Source organism: Centroberyx affinis, unplaced genomic scaffold, assembly GCF_046629955.1.
Source record: "Centroberyx affinis isolate AG114_WGS23_722 - 3 ecotype Tasmania unplaced genomic scaffold, CSIRO-AGI_Caff_v1 ptg001078l_1, whole genome shotgun sequence".
Taxonomy (NCBI): domain Eukaryota; kingdom Metazoa; phylum Chordata; class Actinopteri; order Beryciformes; family Berycidae; genus Centroberyx; species Centroberyx affinis.
In genome coordinates, this window is record NW_027279625.1 from 436,892 (window position 1) to 455,016 (window position 18,125).

General features: G+C 40.3%; 3 protein-coding genes and 1 long non-coding RNA gene across 5 annotated transcripts; 3 read left to right on the plus strand and 1 right to left on the minus strand.

The window, feature by feature from the left end:
- Positions 1-739: 739 nt before the first annotated feature.
- On the minus strand, positions 740-2,019 carry setd9 (SET domain containing 9). The gene has a single exon (XM_071523293.1). The coding sequence runs from the start codon at positions 1,994-1,996 to the stop codon at positions 1,130-1,132; it is 867 nt and encodes a 288-aa protein (XP_071379394.1). The 5' UTR covers positions 1,997-2,019; the 3' UTR covers positions 740-1,129.
- A 295-nt stretch (positions 2,020-2,314) lies between these two features.
- dcun1d1 (DCN1, defective in cullin neddylation 1, domain containing 1 (S. cerevisiae)) lies at positions 2,315-5,444 on the plus strand. The gene is made up of 7 exons (XM_071523265.1): positions 2,315-2,374; positions 3,136-3,349; positions 3,567-3,735; positions 3,932-4,062; positions 4,153-4,235; positions 4,356-4,452; positions 4,762-5,444. Exons 1-7 carry the CDS (start codon positions 2,372-2,374, stop codon positions 4,836-4,838), a joined length of 774 nt encoding a protein of 257 aa, XP_071379366.1. The 5' UTR covers positions 2,315-2,371; the 3' UTR covers positions 4,839-5,444.
- Positions 5,445-6,291: 847 nt separating this feature from the next.
- Positions 6,292-14,753, plus strand: ccdc39 (coiled-coil domain 39 molecular ruler complex subunit). 2 transcript variants are annotated; one of them, XM_071523295.1, is made up of 20 exons: positions 6,292-6,381; positions 6,468-6,587; positions 6,784-6,930; positions 7,187-7,345; positions 7,733-7,825; positions 7,941-8,069; positions 8,372-8,563; positions 8,797-8,900; positions 9,007-9,139; positions 9,623-9,817; positions 9,942-10,106; positions 10,751-10,888; positions 11,109-11,317; positions 11,451-11,574; positions 11,692-11,851; positions 12,102-12,208; positions 12,504-12,644; positions 12,901-13,080; positions 13,545-13,633; positions 14,397-14,753. In XM_071523295.1, the coding sequence occupies exons 1-20, from the start codon at positions 6,292-6,294 to the stop codon at positions 14,587-14,589; spliced, it is 2,868 nt and encodes a 955-aa protein (XP_071379396.1). In that variant the 3' UTR covers positions 14,590-14,753. The 2 variants fall into 2 exon arrangements, with proteins under 2 accessions (XP_071379396.1, XP_071379397.1); XM_071523296.1 differs by lacking the exons at positions 6,292-6,381; positions 6,468-6,587; positions 6,784-6,930; ... (10 more) ...; positions 11,451-11,574; positions 12,102-12,208 and having other exon boundaries at positions 11,762-11,851.
- Positions 14,754-15,527: 774 nt separating this feature from the next.
- Positions 15,528-17,852, plus strand: LOC139647400 (uncharacterized). The gene is made up of 4 exons (XR_011695513.1): positions 15,528-15,683; positions 15,932-16,033; positions 16,136-16,212; positions 16,366-17,852. It is a non-coding gene; the product is annotated as an uncharacterized lncRNA (long non-coding RNA).
- The last annotated feature ends 273 nt before the right edge of the window (positions 17,853-18,125 follow it).

An 18,125-nucleotide genomic window follows, 5' to 3' on the forward strand; every position in this document is an offset into this window, starting at 1 on the left:
TTTGTACTGTATTGAGTAAAAACAGGACAATTACAGTTACTACATTTCAAGATATACCTTGTAAGCCTAATTCTGAGGAGAGTAGGCAACAGAATGGTCAATCTGTCCTTTCATTGTCCCATACGAAAATGCTTATACAATTTCACTCATATTTCAAGTCCACTCAGCAATCACTGACTGACCCAAGGGTGGAACTACATCACTGGTGGGGGACAACATGTTTACTATTTGCTTGTTTCTTTCTAATTTAAGGCGTACATTTTTTCAGCTTTTGAACTTTGTTGATAAGTTAAATGGCCTTGCCGCATAGGTAGCCTTAGCAGTGCTGAGCTAAAAGTTATATTTGTCACAACTTCTGTAGGGAACAATTTGCACTTTTTTTTTGCTTAGACAGTTCTTTCCTCTAGAGCAGGCGAGTCAAACCATGTGCCTTGGAGTGCCAAGAGTCTGCAGGTTTTCATTCCAACCAAAGACTGCACCAGGTGATTTCACTGATTAGCATACACATCCAACCAGAAAGGAGGAACTAACCAGTGAAACCTGGTGTAGTCTTTGGTGGAATGAAAACCTGAAGACTCTTAGCAAACCAATGCACATGGTTTGACACCCCTGTCCTAGAAAAAAAACATTACAGCCCATTGTTTTCCAGCATAAGACTATATTACATTTACATTAATAAAAATGAGGATGAGCGGAAAGAGGTAGACGAGAGTGAGGTTTATTTCATCTTAAAATACTGTTTATTGTTCATTAAACGATACAAGAATACAGTTCATTTTTACCTATGACTGTTTTTACCTTTACATTCAAGTCCAATATTGGGTGTACATATGCAATAATAAATCAAAATGTTCTTAAATATGAACTACCACTTGCCTATGGATTTCACTTTTATTGCCTTAATTGTCCGAGCATAGACAAAGAAGTAGATCTTCAGGAGAGGCCTAGTTTACAAAAACACAATTAAGTTAGTGGAAATTTTCATAGTCAGATAATGTGACTCTTGAAAATAATGGCTAGCACTTCAAAATGTACAAGAACACATTCTACTCAGAAATGGCACAACACATTATACAGTAGTTTCTGAAACCAAAAGCAGTAGTATTTTGACTCCAGCAGTTGACCTAAATTAATGCACAATGGTGTAGTAGTTGGAGAAGAGTTCCTCCCCTGCTCTGATGTCTCTGAGCGACACCAGCACCACACACCGCACGGGCCTCTGTGTGTCATGACTGTAGTTGACATTAGGAAGATACCGGCGGAGCTCGAGCGGAAACGCGCTAGGGACGTCGTACTCCTGGTAGCACACGTTAGCAGACCGGTCGTTGGAGCAGTTGTTCACGTACTGACCCACCGCCAGCTGGTTGTGTGGGTCGGTGGTCAGCCAGCTGGTGTCACTCAGCATGAAAGGACCCAGCCGGTCCCTTCCACTGCATGACTTGTACACTATTTTGGAGATGCCTTTATCATTCCCGTCAATCAAGACACCGTCAATGCACCGAAACACGAAAGGGTTTCTGATGGACTGGAAGAAAATGGGCTCATACACCTGATAGACTGTGCCTGGATACATGGCAACTGTAGTTCCTTTAGGTACAAAACCCCTGGTGACAAACACTCCAGTTCCTGCAAATGGCAACGTGCTAGGCCTCCGCTCGAGGCAGAATCCCATAGATTGTAACATGGCATCCAGTCCGCCCACTGGTCTTCCTCCATATTTCTCCTCTTTGTTTCTTGCTTGTCTGGCATAGTGAGTTTCATGATTCAGACCCAGGGCCTCTCCGTGCTGTGTTATGTCTGTCCTGAGCAGGACTCTGAAGAGCTTCAGCAAGCTTTGAGACACCTCCTCATCTGAGACCAGCTTGTCCTTGGAGCGCTCTGTCACTTGCCGAAGAGTCCTCTCATTTTTACCGAGGTTCAGTACAAGCCAAGGCACAAATCTGTGTCGGTAGGATTTCCATTTGTTCTGAAATCTTTTCAGAGCAGTTCTGAACATCCAGCGCGAGGTTTGATAGTAGTTAGGGAGAGTACATTCATGAATACTGGAGTCACGTCCGGTTAGTTGTATTAAAATAAAAGTACATTTTTATAAACACGGTTATTTGTGTTATTTGTTTTTTCCAAAATCAAACTTAAACTGCCAATATGTGATAAAACGTTGTTTTTGCGTTTCTGAAAAGAGTTACCTATTGTGTTGTGCAAATTAATATAACTTGACATATTACGAGACGCCAATTTGAAGAGTGATTTACTTCGTGCTTTTATTTTGAAGAGCAATGCTCAAACCGGAATGATTATTCTACAAAACTCTTGTGAACTTTACACGCGTTAGCCAGCTGGATGGAAAAAAGGGAGTCGGGCAAATACAAACATGGTAAGAAATAGATCCGTTTATTCTTTTAGTGGGATGCACATGTAAATACTGCTTACAGTTACTTGAGCTAATACTTATGGGTAATTAATATAATCAAGAACTAGCGCAAATGCCCTTATATCCTCGCTAAAGAATAAAAACAAAGGTAGCTCTCTAGCCAACATTAGCTAACTAGCTAACGGTAAAACTAGCTAGCTAGCCTAGCTTGCTAGTTAGCAAATCAACTGACCAGCAGGATTACACTGCAGTAACGTTAGCCATTAACAGCTGTCGATTGGATTGTGATTGCTAGTTGAATGTTATCAGAAATGTTGTACGATGCCAGCCAGCCAGCTGACAGTCAGCTTTATGCTAATCGGTCAATGACACAAGCTAGTTGTCATGATAGCACGCTGATGCTAATTACCTTAACCAGGTTATTAAGTGAGTGATGTTTTGAGGCGAGTTTCACCCTTCTGCAGGTTTTATATAACAGTTGCCAGTTAACAGTTAGTAGTAACCGTTTGTTGCACTTGATGATAACTGGTACTTATTACTATCAGAGAAGTTGCACATCTTATCTGGTCAGAGCCCTGTAGTGACATGCAGATTACTGTTTAAATATCATTCAGGCTCTGCTTTCACCCAATTTGGCAACTGGTAGGTGCTGCACTCACACTTGTCAAGGGAGTTTCTTTCTGCTGATGCTGTTCTCCTTCAAACTAGTCTGAGATAATTATGCACAAGCATTATTGAGATCTTTTGTGCGTGTCTTTGTACAGAACAAGCTGAAGTCCTCACAGAAGGATAAAGTTCGTCAGTTCATGATCTTCACACAATCCAATGAGAAGACTGCATTGGCCTGTCTGTCACAGAATGACTGGAAATTAGACGTTGCCACTGACAACTTTTTCCAAAATCCAGAGCTCTATGTTTCAAATCTAAAGGGAGCCTTAGACAAGAAGAAGCTTGAGCAGCTGTACAACAGATACAGAGGTAGGTATTCATATGTATAAATAAGATATTACTACAATGCTCATTGCATTTGTCAATTTGTTATAGACAATGCAGGAATAAAAAAGAGTGCAACATTGGAAAAAAAAAATGAAATGCACACTTTTTTTTAGGGTACATGCTTTCCTCTTCTTTTTTATTTCCTCTTTTTTTTGTAATCCAATATAAATCAATGCGCTCTTCTCATTGTTACCCTTAGATCCTCAAGATGACAACAAAATCGGTATCGATGGGATCCAGCAGTTCTGTGACGACCTGGGCTTGGACCCAGCCAGTATAAGTGTGCTCCTCATAGCCTGGAAGTTCCGGGCAGCAACACAGTGCGAGTTCTCCAAACAGGAGTTCATGGATGGCATGGCAGAGCAGGGGTGAGGATGCAATTTCAAATGCTAGAAACAAGAAAGACAAGACTCTGATTATCTCCAGGAAATGAGTTGCACACATGCATCTTTCAAGTTAATGATTTATTACAAGAAAAATCTAATTTCCCTGATTGGTACAGTTCACTGTGCAAAAAGTCTATATGTTTCTACATTTCCTGAAACCTGCTCTATATTTCCTCAGATGTGACAGTATAGAGAAGCTAAAAGCTCAACTACCAAAAATGGAGCAAGAGTTAAAGGACCAAGGGAAATTTAAGGACTTTTACCAGTTTACATTTAACTTTGCTAAGAATCCTGGCCAGAAAGGTTTGGGTAAGAATCTTTCATGTGTGTCCTTTATTTATTTGTTGTTGTCTGTTAGACAATGTATATTCACATAATCCCTGTTTTTGTTTCTGTTAGACCTAGAAATGGCAATTGCATATTGGAATTTAGTACTGGCCGGAAGATTCAAGTTCCTGGACCTGTGGAACAAATTTTTAGTTGTAAGTTAAATGTTATAACTCACTGTGTTTACACTTTAGTAACAGAGTGCTCTAAATATGCAAACATTTTTCTCTTTCTTTATGCTGCATTAACTTCTCTCTACTCCTTGCGTTTTGCAGGAGCACCATAAAAGATCAATTCCCAAGGACACATGGAACCTCTTATTAGACTTCAGCACAATGATCACAGATGACATGTCAAATTATGATGAGGAAGGTTTGTACTGTGTTTACCCTGGGCTGAAGATAAATCCATTTGTAACGGTTTGGGTGCATGACAAGGTGTCTCTGAATAAGTCTGTTGTCCCATCTGTGACCCATAATTGTTCCCCTTCCCTTTATACACAACCTTTTAGGTGAAGTGCTTCCTCCCTGAATATAGCTTCACACAGTGTTATGGTCTGTTAACATTCAGAAAAAATGCATGATTGACCATATGTCTTCATCCAGGTTGTGAAAACTCAGATTTTGTAATTGCTTGCTGTCTATCCTTTTTTTGTTGTTTTTTTTTTAAATTTTTTTAAAGGAGCATGGCCAGTCCTTATCGACGACTTTGTGGAGTTTGCGCGGCCACACATCGGGACCAAAAGCACGGCGGTCTAAGGGCCGGCCTCGCTGAAGGAACGTCCACATGAGGTTTCTACACAACAAAAACAAAACACACAACAAAGGTGGTGAATGGAGAACAGGGGGACCGCACTGAGCTGAGATCTACGTTGCCTTTTCAACCCTCAGGACTGAGATGTTTTACACAACAGAGACTTTATATATATATATATATGTATGTATATATATAAAAAGGCATATCTCTTCGTCGGTCGACTTGTGGTGATTTGGGGCTTTTATCTAAAGTATTGGGCTTTTTGTGTGTACTCAAGCCAACTGGAGATGAGTCACCATCTTGGACCATGCGGTTCCTGTCCCAGTGTTTAGTTGATGTGGTTGGGCTTTGCTCAGAAGCACCTAGATAGACATACCTTTGAATCGTAATCTAAACACAAGGGTCCATGAGGGAATGTCGTTCTTTAAAATATTGAATTTTAATACTTTTGTGTGCATTCCTGCTATGATTTTTTGTTTTATGAAACATTTGTGTGACAGATCAGTATAAAACATTGATTGTAATATTTTTTGTTTTGTTTTAAGCATAATGCTGTTCCATACACACAAATGTATAAAGATAAAATAAATGTTTCAATTTGGTATCTCTTTAATGTTTCCAAGCCTCTTTATGTGTTTCTATGCATACAATTTTGATTTCTTTATGGATAATTGTTAATAGACGTCTTGATAGCACTCAATCTTACTGGTTTGTTGTTGAATAACTGGTTATGGTTTCAGGCCGTCTGCAGTCGTATGGTTTAAGTTGAATTATCTCTATTCAAGGCCTTGAAAGGTCTTGAATGTGGTCAAATGTTGCAGTTGAGTCTTAAGAGGTCTTAATGTTTTTCATTGCATAATTTATGAAAAATGTATGAAAAATTTTACTTATGAGAAATCTTTGTTGCATCGATCTATACTCTGATATTTATTCATTTTTAACTCGTAAGGTTTAATATTACGGTGTATTTGGCCTTAAATTGTATTAGAATTAGTATTAAAATGGTCTTCAGAAGTCCTAAATTTAACTTGCAGAAACCTGTAGTCAGGTTTCTACAGTCATTTTGAACCTATGACTGTAGAAACCAGTTACTCTACAACGTGTGCTTAATTTTTTGTTTGTGGCATAACTCGATGGCGTAAAATGTCCTTCTATGGAAATAGTGTGATTAAATCTGATTTTTCTTGCCTGAAGCTGTAGTTTTAGAAGAACCGTGTGCAAGCTCCTTGGTGCTGCCCCCTCGTGGCGAGAGCATCACCTACAAACAGACGGTGTGGTTGCTAAGGGCAACTGACCAACACACGGCGGTTAGGAGCACGCAGTGCCACTCACAATTTGAAAACTTGGATAGCTAACAATAGCCTACATACAGCTGTATTTGATAATAGTGTAGTGAATTGATCTACTTAGCGATTAGTCTTTTGTCGCCTTGTACTTGTTTAGCGGCGTAGGATAATGACGAGCGCACTTTTAGCTGATTTAGGCTGGGGTGACGGCCTTGCCATCCCCATGGCCAATGCTGAAAACAAGGCTTTGGAAGATGAGGTGGGTGTCATTATTCATCACACCACGGATGAAATTATTGAGCAGTCCAAGTCATGTTAATGGTGAGCATTCTCCCCCGATAACAGATTCATGAGAAGGAGAAGAAGAAGATGCAGCTGGAAAACAAACTTGAGGAATACAAGGACAACATACAAGCCTTGTCTGAACACTTCAAAAATGTTGTACAAGAGCTGTCACACACTCAGGTAAGCTAGGTTGTAGTAGACACATTTCCTTTCAGAATACAGTGTTTATTATATTTTATTATATCTGTCATATGACTGGTGTATGACTCTCTTCCAGTGGTTAGATTCAAACCAGAATGATACACAGTAAACATCACATCACAGTATCAGGATATGTTGCTGAGTTCAATTTTACTTTATTTTTTTTTGTACATAGGCTCTGTGCAAGGCCAAGGAAAGGGAGACAGAGTCGGAGAAACATTTCAGAGCCCTTGCAGAGAGAGAGGCAGGTCGCCTGCGGCAGGAGTTTGGAAAGCTGGAGAGTGAGCTTGGATTTCTGAGAGAGAAGAAGAACGCGCAGGAGGTCCTTTCCATCAACATCACATTGATCATAATACTAAAACAAACAAAAAAAAAAAAATGAAAATGAGAGAAATTGACCTTCTTTATGTTACAAAGTAACCAAAAATAATGAAGGAACTATAAGTCAACAAACATTAATAGATGTACTTACATCTTCATACAGACGGAACAAAATTCAAACTTTGGTCAGATTCAAGTGACTGACAGTGTCTTTGGTGCTCGGCGCTGAAATGTCCTACTTGTGTTCAAATCCTCAGAACAATATCTTCAAGGCCAAACAGAAGCTGGAGGAGCTCAGGAACCAGCTGAACTGGGACCAGCAGACCCTGGACGCCTGGTTGGAGGAGTCCGCGCGCAAAGACGAGGACACCATGGCCATCGTCAAGTACGCCCAGCAAGATGAGCGCAGGATCAAGGTAAGATGCAAAGTCCTGTCATTTCACTGCTGTCCTGCCACTGGCACAGCAGGGCTCACATGGAATGGCTATTCAGACTACAGGCAGAGTTTAAAGTGCTTTCCATAAAGGAATTCAAAATAAGGAATAGAAAATATAAATAAAGCAGTTAAAAATTGGGAAATGCTTAAAAAAAAGTGGTTTAAAATCAATCAATAAGAAACAGCCAAACATTAGAAACAAGATTAGAAGTAACATACAGTCCATAAAACAATCAAGTTTCACAGCTGATTGATGATAAATATACCAGAGTCGCCTGTTCATTCCATGTACAGCAGTAGTTCCATACAAACTCAGTTGTTGTTTAGTACTGTGTCTTATGGAGCTTTATTATCTGTCCTGATACAGTCGCTCACTGTGGATATAGAGAAGAAGACGCTGGAGGCCAACCAAAAGCGCAAAGCACTGGACAACGAATTGACTGAGACAATATCAGCACAGGTACATGTTAGCTCTTTGATTATCATTCTCGTGGGAACTGTGATTATAGTAGAAAACAGCTGCTTTTCCCTTGCTGGTGTCTATGAGAATGGGTTTTCTTCTGTTTCGTCAACAGATCGGTTTGGACAAGACTGCAGAGAATTTCCGGCAGGCCCACCTGGAGAGACAGGAGCTCATCCGCCAGTGGGAGAACACCATCGAGCAGATGAGGAGACGAGACGCTGAGATGCAGCAGTGTGCGCTGGTAACTGTTACTTGGCCATGTGTGGCCTTACACTACTACCAACACAACATGCTGGCACACACCAAAGCATATTAAGTCCTCATTACAGGACAGAATTTGAACGCACACTGAACAATGCACCTGAATAACACCAACTTCCTTGTTATGCATCATTTCTGACAATAGGCTGTCACATCCAGTAAACTATTTTACATCCTTACTTCTGTTGGTTCTTGATTATCAGATTAATTAACAATACAGATTGCATGATGATTGTAATAACAAGTATGTTGAATGAAAGACATATTGTGTGATCCTTCCAGCAACTTGCCCAGGTCAACCAAGAAATCAGGGAAAGGAATGTCACCATTAAAGAGAAGCAGCAATTTATGGAGAACGAGATAAAGAACAACAAGGAATACGAGAAGAAGATAGCCATGGGCAACCGGCAGGCGGCAAAACTGAGGCAAGATCTGAAGGAGCAGGAGAGTAACCGCAGCAGGCTACAGGATGAGGTCAGCATTTCAAAGCAGCTGTCACTAACCGCTAGTGAAATATTCAGTGGAAGTTCTTCACTAGTTCTTGACTAAAGTTTTGTCAGTGGAGAATCCCATTGATAAAAATGGCCAGTCGTGGGAATCTGTGTTCAAGAAACCACACCATGAATCTGAACCTGATCTGTAATTTAGCTTATTGATCTCTGTGTTGTAAGAGTGAACATGCCTGATTGATTTTCATGTCTTTGCAGTTGGACAGTCTCAAGGGCACAGTGGACAGAACAGCCACCGATGTGGAGTCTGTGAGGTCCCACATAACCAGCATCAAGAAGGACACCCAGGACAAAACTGAAAAGTCAGTAAAACACTTACTGTTGTTGTTAATCAATAACAGTAATGAATCTACTCTAGTGCTTTTATCACAAGCTCTGTGTGTGTCTGTGTGTGTTTGTGTGTTGTAGACTGAGCAAGGCCAGGCTCCACAATGCCGGACTGGAGGAGAAGCTGAAGGCAGTGACGCAGATGGCCCTTACTGTGGAGGACAGAGCCAGCCAGATGGACCAGCTGCTCAAGGACGAGGAACAGGCCATCAAAGTGAGCAGCCTGACACTCCGTATTAACAGCAAGAAATGTTTGCCTTTTATGTTGAGCACTTTTCTGTACACTTGTCAAGTTTACCTTTGTTATTTTCAGTTTTTCGTCTCAGCAATTTTTTGCCTCTCAGCACACTTTCACTATTATTTTTGATGTTTCTTATAGCTTGTGTACACATTATCAAAAAAATATGTTGGTGTTGCCCTGAATTTAAAGCTGCACAAGGCAACTTGGCACATTGGCAGCTCCAAATGGCAGTGAGGAGGTAACTGTTTGAATTTGGAAGACTTCAAAACATGTAACGTGATGTCAGTAAACCTAGAAACTGGATCAAGGTGAAAAACACTTACAAACTATTGAATCTACTACGTCAAACCTTTGTGTGGTGTGAACCTTTGTGTGGTCACTTGTATGGAATATGAGAGCACATTTCCTTGCTGTAATATACTGTATAACCCTGTTTTTTTCTTTGCTATGCACCAGGAGTTGGATGTCCAGCTGCAGGGCCACAGGGAGGCGCTGTTCCGTCAGAAACAAGACCTGCAGGCCCTCAGGATGAAGGAGAAAGATTCTATCGCCCAGCTTTCGGGGAGCAAAGCCACCATCTCCAGCCTGGACAGCCACCTCAGCAAGCTGGACCAGAACGCCCTCAAACAGCAGGAGATCATGTCCAACCAGGCATGGCTTACCTGTTAGGTTCAAGTTGTTCCATGCCAGGCTGCACACAAGCCCCTAGGCTCTGCACTACCACAACTTATTGCCAGATTTCACTTGTCATCTTCGTCTCTCCTTTATTGCGTAGGACATTCAGATCCAGCCGCTGGAGAGAAAAATGGCTCGGCTGCAAGGTGAAGTCAACACAGAGGAAAAGCAAATGTTAGAAAAGAAGATGACTGAGCTGACCAATGCCCTAGAGGAGAAGAAGACGACGGCCAACATGCTCATCGTCCAGCTCAAGCAGCTCGAGGTCAGCCTGTCTGCTCGTTACCTCACTGTAGTATCCAGAGCGAAGCTCACATTTAATTGGTGAAGTAGTTCCTTCTTTGTCTGAGAAAGGATGCAGATTCAGGTCAACCAGGCAACAGACTCTTCACCCCTCTCTACCTGTGTGCTATCAAACTTCAGTATGGTTTACAGCACACAAAATAACTTTGCTGCTTGTTTATTGTGCAGTATTATTATTGTGAAAGGTTAACATAACTATTAATATAATAATCCAATCTTCACACCATAACTGCGAATTTTAACACAAGTCCCACTATCAACTTGCATTCAGAAATGATTACTCCATCTACTCTGTATTTGACTGTCAACATCTGAGGAAGAATTTTCTTTTGTTTTTTGTTTTTTGTTTTTTGATGTATACTATTGGAAGTACATATCTATTAAAATGTATGACATTTTGGTCACAATTCACAACCCTATCTGACATGGATCATGGCTGATATTTGCATTTTCACAGTGTGTTTTTTTTTAGCTAGCTAGATGTAGCTTTTAAAACCACAAATGTGCCTCTGTATTTGTTTGGGTTCACTGAGTGTTGGCTGTCTTGTAATTCAAGGGCAGACAGCAGGCTTGCTGTTGTCTCACACATGTCTCTCCCTCTGACAGGATGATATCCGCTGTGTGAGGAAAGTGACAGAGAGGACTGGAGCACAGAAGAGAGATCTGACCACCAAGATAGAGGAGCTCCATCTGTTCAATGACACCGCAGAAAAGGAGCTGAAGAAGCTCAGCCTCAAGAAACAGGTGACTAACAGTTGTCACAGCCAGGTATCATCAATTTACTTGAACTGCTGACCTGCAGGTAGTCGCTGAAGGACTTCCTCTCCTTGGATAGTACTGTATTTAGGAGATATGACATAAGTGTTGCTTTTATCAAGATGGCACCACTTTTGAACTTGAGTCATTGTTTGATTTGAAGCGGCGTCTCACTTTAGAAGAACATTTTCATTTTGTTCCTCATCAGGACACCATGGTGGAGGACAAAATCTTGAAGCTGGAGGTGAAGCGCTTGAGGGATCTGCTGTACAACAAGGCGGACAGCGTGCTGTCCTTGGAGAAGAGGAAGCTGGAGCTGCAGACGGCCATGAGGGAGAGGGAGGAGGAGATCAAGGTCCACAGAGAAATGCTCAGTAAGCAGGTGAAGATCAGTGAGCAGGAGAGACAGGCACTCAGGTAAAACCCCCAGGTGTGACAGCTTGTCACAAATCGCACCTTATTCACTGAGGCTTGGGTCGATATTCAATACTACCGAATCCATATAAAATAGATAAAGGATTGCATAATTCAGCCACTCATTTTGTTTCAGCGCCGAGTTGCATGAGAGGCTGTCGAAGATCGACATGATGAGGAAGCGCTATGAGATCTTGACCATTTCAATGGCTGCTCCCGAGGGGGAAGAGGAGAATTCGCAGGCTTACTATGTCATAAAGGTGAGAGGTCCTCGAACACACCATCACGCCACACACGGAGCCTGTTGGAGCAGGAGCCGGTTAATTTTTGCTCATCCGATGAGCACTTTGAATCACCGGAATGTGGGTTTTCCCCAGGCTGCCCAAGAGAAAGAGGAGCTCAAGCGGAAGGGAGACGATCTGGATGCCAAAATCCGGAAGATGGAGGTGGAAAACAGAGCGCTTGAGAACACCATTCAATTAATCAACAACTGCAACTCGACGTACCGTAAATCCCTCAACAAAGTGGACGAATCCAGTATGTATGAGGAAATAGAGTGGCAGAAAATAACCCAGTACCTTACCAGCACAAGTCTCTTATCAACAGGAAGATATGTGTTATATCAGCTATTTAGCCGTCTATCAAATCTTCATCTTTGTTCATTCATTCATTCATTCATTCATTCATTCATCCATCTACTTTGAAAGAAAACATAAAACCCGAAATGGAAGCAGAGGTATAAAACACCTCAGTCTTGATTTGTTGGTTTCGTCTGCTTGCGTTTTAGGTGCAGAGTACCAGGAGAAACTGAAACTGGAAGAGCAGAAGAGGGCAGCTGAAGACAAGAACAAGTACAAGAAAAGACAGATCAGAGAGCTGCAAGAAGACATTCAGGTTATTTCTATGTACAGTATGAGCGCATGTGTTTCATAGGGCTATCTCTAAACCACATACAAATGAAATCTTTTGTATTTAATCTTCACTGCTTCTGGCATGTTAACATTTTATACATTTCATTTATTTGAATTCCCCCCTTTTTTCATTTTTTATACATTTCATTTATTTGAATTCCCCCCTTTTTTCATTTACTCATCCTTTTTTTTTTTCCAAGATATTCTCTCCCTGCCTCTCAGTAGGTCAGAACTAACTTGCTCAACAACTCAGCCCCTGCTCTGTTCTCCATTTCCAGGGCATGAACAATACCCTGGACAGTCTTCTGCAAGAGGAGCAGGTGCAGAGTGAGAAAATGGAGCAGACTCAGTCACACATCATTCAACTGAACAAAGAGTTGGCTTCCCAGAAGGAGAAACTTGACAGAGCCACAAAACAGGTTTGATGTGCAGCATGCCACTTTTATAGCTTTCCCCATTACTAGAATGGTGTCATATTTAATGTAGAAATAGCTTGGATATTTTGGCACAACCCAGTATACAGTGTATACAGTATTCACTGGGAGTGGCTGGTAAATAAACCGCTCTCAGCGCTCCAGGAAGAATGTTGTGTGTATATGTGTGAATACAAACATTTATCAGCACTTATCATAACCGAGTTTTATATTGTTCTACTATCTCCTTGCTGTTTGCCAGTGCTCTAAGCTGACCAAAGAGATCCGCTCGGCAAATAAGACCAGGGCAGAGACTTTTGAGGAGAGGGACATTAAGCTGAGGGAGATGAGAGAGTTCAACAAGTCTGTCAACAGGATGCTGCATGAGGCCATGGAGGACAACCCTGACCTCAGATCAGCGCTTGAGAAACACTTCCTGCAGGTACAAGACGTTGTTTTCACTGTGTTTTTATATTCTGAACACCAAAATAACCAATTATCCATGAGAGGCCATGCCATACTGTCATTTATAGACTGGTAAGAGTTGGGCATGATGTGTGGTGGAGTAACACACCATTGTAATAGACAAGAACGTAAATGTTTAATAAATCTTTTATTTTTAATGGTTATATTCTAATGATGTAATTCTTGAACTGAGTGGTGTAGCACTAACACCAATATGACTGGTGATTTTGGTTAACATATCAATATTTAACTTGTCATGTGGTGACGGTTTTGTATTTATCAAGTATTATTAGCTTTGAATGTAACAGTTGGAAGTATCCGTCTTGTAAGTCCTTTGTAGAGAATTTGTATTGCTGTGCTTTCAGAAAGACAGAGTGAAAATAAGTGTTTCCAGCGACAAAAATGTCGTTGTTCTGATGTTTGCTCTGCTGTTTCTCTCAGGCCAACCTGCCTCTTCCGTCTCCTGCTTCCACTCCTGCCAGCCGCCAGAGCTCCAAGACAAACTCCGCCCGCAGCTCTGCCTCTCACAGGTTAGACTCCAGCTCTCCAGTCTGACAAACACAGGTGGAAAGTACCTAAGAACATTTACTCAAGTACTGTGCTTAAGTACAACTTTGAGGTACTGGCACTTTAGTGAGTGTTTCCATGTTTGAGTGTTTCCATTTTGTGAGACTTCATACTTTTACTCCACTACATTTCAGAGGGAAATATTGTACTTTTTACTCCACCACATTTATCTGACGGCTGTAGTTACTAGTTACTTTGCAGAATAAGGTTTACATGCAAAACATACAAAGCTCATAAAACATGTTGCATTGTTAGAGTTTACAGTATGGAGTAGGTGGACCTACCGCCACCTAGACCACCTACAACTTTAAAATACCTCTTACAGGTTAATGTATTAATAATTTAACAGTCTGAAAGGGACCATTCTTCGAAATGACTACTTTAACTTTTGATACTCAAGTACATTTTACTGCTAATACTATACTTTTACATAAGTAAACTTTTGAATGCAGGACCTTAAATATTGATTCTATTTGCTCTGAGGAGCTGCATGTTACTGATCATGAATGTGTTTTGTTCAACCTGTCTTTTAACTTGAGTATTTGAGTATTTTTTTCCACCACTGCTGACAAAATAGCTGTCCCAGAGCTGATATACATCGCCTAGTGTCTAATAAAACTCATCACATCAACCCCCCTCCCCATCTAATTAGAGATTTTAGTATGTTGCTGTTCCACCTCAGTCCATGTCAGTGTGCGTATCAAGGTGTTGTCCTCTGTGCTGTAGGTCTGCTGGGTCTTCAGCCAGCAGCAGCCCCAGGCTCTCTGCAGTCCAGTCCACATCCAGGAGCGTGGAGCTGGGTCTGGGTCTGACTGTCACCTCCCCTCCTCGGACCGCTTCCCCGCGCCTGGCCAGCTCCGCCAGCAGCAGCAGCAGCAGCAGCAGCAGTCGCAGTCGCAGCCAGCTCAAAAGCCCTTAGCACGCAAACCTGCTGTCTAACGGCTGCCTCACAACCATCATTCACTTGTTGTTGTCTTTGTAAATACCTCTAGCATCAGGAGAGGAAGTGTTGTTGTTCAGGGAACTGAGTGAGGCAATTCAAAAACGTGTTGAATTTTTAAGTTGTGAACTCTGCATAACTTGCAAGTGTCATAATGTATTTTGATGTGATTTTTGAAAACTAAATTATTCACAATGGAGTTGTATGTTGACTTTGTTTGTTCACGTTCCACTGTAGTTATTATATTTGTTTTAAGTTTAATGTAGCCTTAAAGTATGACTTCATCAATCATAAACAACAATTGATGCCATAGTAACAGTAAGGACGCTTTTGATCCCACAAGGAAATGTTTGCCATAGGATTTACACTCTTTAGACAGACATATTGTAGTTTGTGATAGAGGCAAACTAAAATATGGAAAAGGATTAATTTATTTTTTTCTTTTTCTTTTTTTCTTTCAAAACATAAAATCAACTCCAAGAAAACTTTAAAGACAAATAATATGGAAGAATAAGAAATGGCCTCCAGCCAAACTGGTAAATTGTTGCTGTGGCTGGTCTGCTTTCCTTCTATATGAGCCGCTTTGGCAAATAACACACCATCATTCTCTGGGTTCTTTTCTATTTCAATAAACTATTTGGCTACGAAAGATTTGAATATAACTGGTAAACTTTGCCATCCAACAACAACTGGTCAATTGATTAAAAAAAACGTAGAGAAACTTTCAGATTTGGACTCATGCAAAACAACCAATCTCTTGCTTGAATCATTAAAAAGGTGTATTACTTCCTCATATTTCATTGAACAGTGGAACAGATTTGACCTTTCTTTCCTGCTTGAGTCACTCAAGCCTTCAGGCAGTTCTCCAGGGCCGCCCGTATTGTTATCTATACACCAACAGCCTTTGAATAAGGGCGTCACTTCCTCCTTCCTCACCCAGGACAATAGCAGGCAGACACTGAGAGAACAGGAGGAAAACGTTCCCACCGCACAGTCACTCTCTGACCGAAACTCCAGCATGCTGCTGCTGATCCTGTGCGCTGTCTGTTTGGCCTCGTCTGCTGGGCAAACAAGTAAGGAGCAATGACATCAGTTTTATTTCTTTACACTGGCTTTTTTCATTGGAATAATCTACAATTCAGCATTTCACCACAAGAGCTTTACATGTTGTTTGATTTGGTTTGTAATTGTTGCTATTCCATACAGCTGAAAGAATGGCTTACAGTGAGTGAAATGAATGAATGAATGAATGAGTTTGTTGTTAATTATCCCAAAGTGTGGATTTGAAATATGGTCAAGTTTAGTTCAAATGTTTCCCCAGCAACACATGGCTCCACTGCCATGGAGCCCTCAACCGTGACAGGTACTCCCTATTCGCAGTCAACCATGGCAGTCATGTCGACAACCGAGTCAGCGGAGAGCAGTGAGTGCATTTCATAAGGCTTTCCAACAGATTAGAATCTTCTATAAACTATAAAATCATGTGAAAGATTTTAAATTCATGAACTTTTTTTATTCTTCACAGTTGTGGCAATCCTTCAGATAGTTGTTCAGTCTTCTCGTGAGCTAAATGCAACAACAATTGCTCCAGTCTTGAACCTGGTAATTGCCTTTGTTAACTATCTTTGCTAAATTACTTTCTTATCTATAGAGCATTATCTGAACAATCCATAATTCTATATTATGATTATTTACTGTTTAGTGGACCAGAAAGTGAATATGATGAGTTTAAAACGATGTGTTTCTTTCTTTCAGCTCTCTGAGATTATCCAGCAGAACCAACCCATTGAGAACTTAAGTCTCACAGTGAAGAACATCACCAGAGTCTGAAACCTTCTCGCCACACCACTTCATATAAGTATTTACTAACTTGTTCTGAAAGACTCATGAGCATGAGATTTTAAGATATGTAGCTACAATACTGAGAGGAGAGTCAACAGTTTCAGTGGAATTTCTTTTGTCTAATTTGACTTTTGGACAGGGAAGACGCCACTGAAACTGCACACTGTGTATTTTCACATTTACCGATGATTTTTCTCCCTTTGAAACCCCAGGAACTGTTAATAATAATTCTAGGTATTATATTGATACTGTTTTTTTGGGGTCTTTTTTTTGTCTTTGTCTTTGTTTTTTGTTTTTGTCTGAAGGTATTAGAAGAGACATGTTAAAGCTTCAACATGCTAGAGTCTTACAATAAGGAATCAGGTCTCATTTATGGGCATTTTAATTGAGGAAATCGACTGAGCATGGTCTGATTTTATAAAGGAAAGCAGGTACCATGTGGAAATGTTCAACAAAAAAAAACGAAACTAATTTATGACATATTATGACGTACTGAAGAAAGGATAGGCACTGGTATCAAATTTGAAGTATCAGAATTGGTATCAAAGCATTTCAAACACCCAACCTCATAGCCATGCCAAGTTGCACCACATCCCATGCTATGCTGTTGATTTCTGAAATGAACCCTAAAACCTCACTGAGATACTGAAGGGAACTGTTTTAGGTTTATTTTTTTATTTTTTATTTGCTAATATTGCCGACTTAAAGCACTTTTTAATGGAAAATAATGATCTGTAATGTAAACTTGAAGGCTGATTGACATGTAGCAGGAGCTGTGGAAATATTATTTGCCAGTTGTGCAATTTAGTCCAAATGAACAAAGCAAGGGTAATGTGTTCTTTTGCACGCTAGATTTTTCAATTTACAGACATTTTTACATTTTCATTTTCATAGAATTGTTTGTGTAGATCTCGGAAAAATAAATCCCAAATAATTGCCTAATTTTGTAGCCTATCAGCAAGAGTAAAAAAAAAAAAAAAAAAAAGGTAAACTTATTGATGACTGTATTTGCATTATTGATATATTTGGTTGCAATGTAATCACCCTATTATATCCCAACATGTTTAAGTGGCATTTTCACCAATGTTGGTGATTACTGGGTGATAAATCAATTTTTTCTACTAAATATAAGTACAATCTGATATGAAAACTGTATGAATGAATGAATGTATGTATGAGATGAGTCCTTTGGAGTAATTTTGGAAAGGGTTTGGACATATTGTGATTGTAAGATATGCATAATGTAGATTAAAAAATGGACTGTACGCTACTTAGAATTTTATATTAATATGCTTAGTTCCAATAAATGTATTCATTGTGAAATTCTGCTCACAATATCTGATTTCATCTTGTCATTTATGTTGAATGATAATATATGTTCAGTGTCTCAATAAAATCATATCTGGAATAAAACACAGTGGCGTCAGATTGAGCACACTCCAGCATGCAACACCTGGCTTCGTGTTCACATTCTGTTTAACACACAACAAAACTACAAAGGGAACTGGTTTGACTCCTGTGCTAGATATGTGTGACTATAAGACAAGAAGAACCACTTGTTTTGTTTTGAACTGCTGTGATCTTCACAGGATTCAGGACACTGCAGACTTTGTAACAGATTGGCAGTTTTCATACAGTTTCTCTGCAGTTAGTTTCTCATTGTATGTTGCACA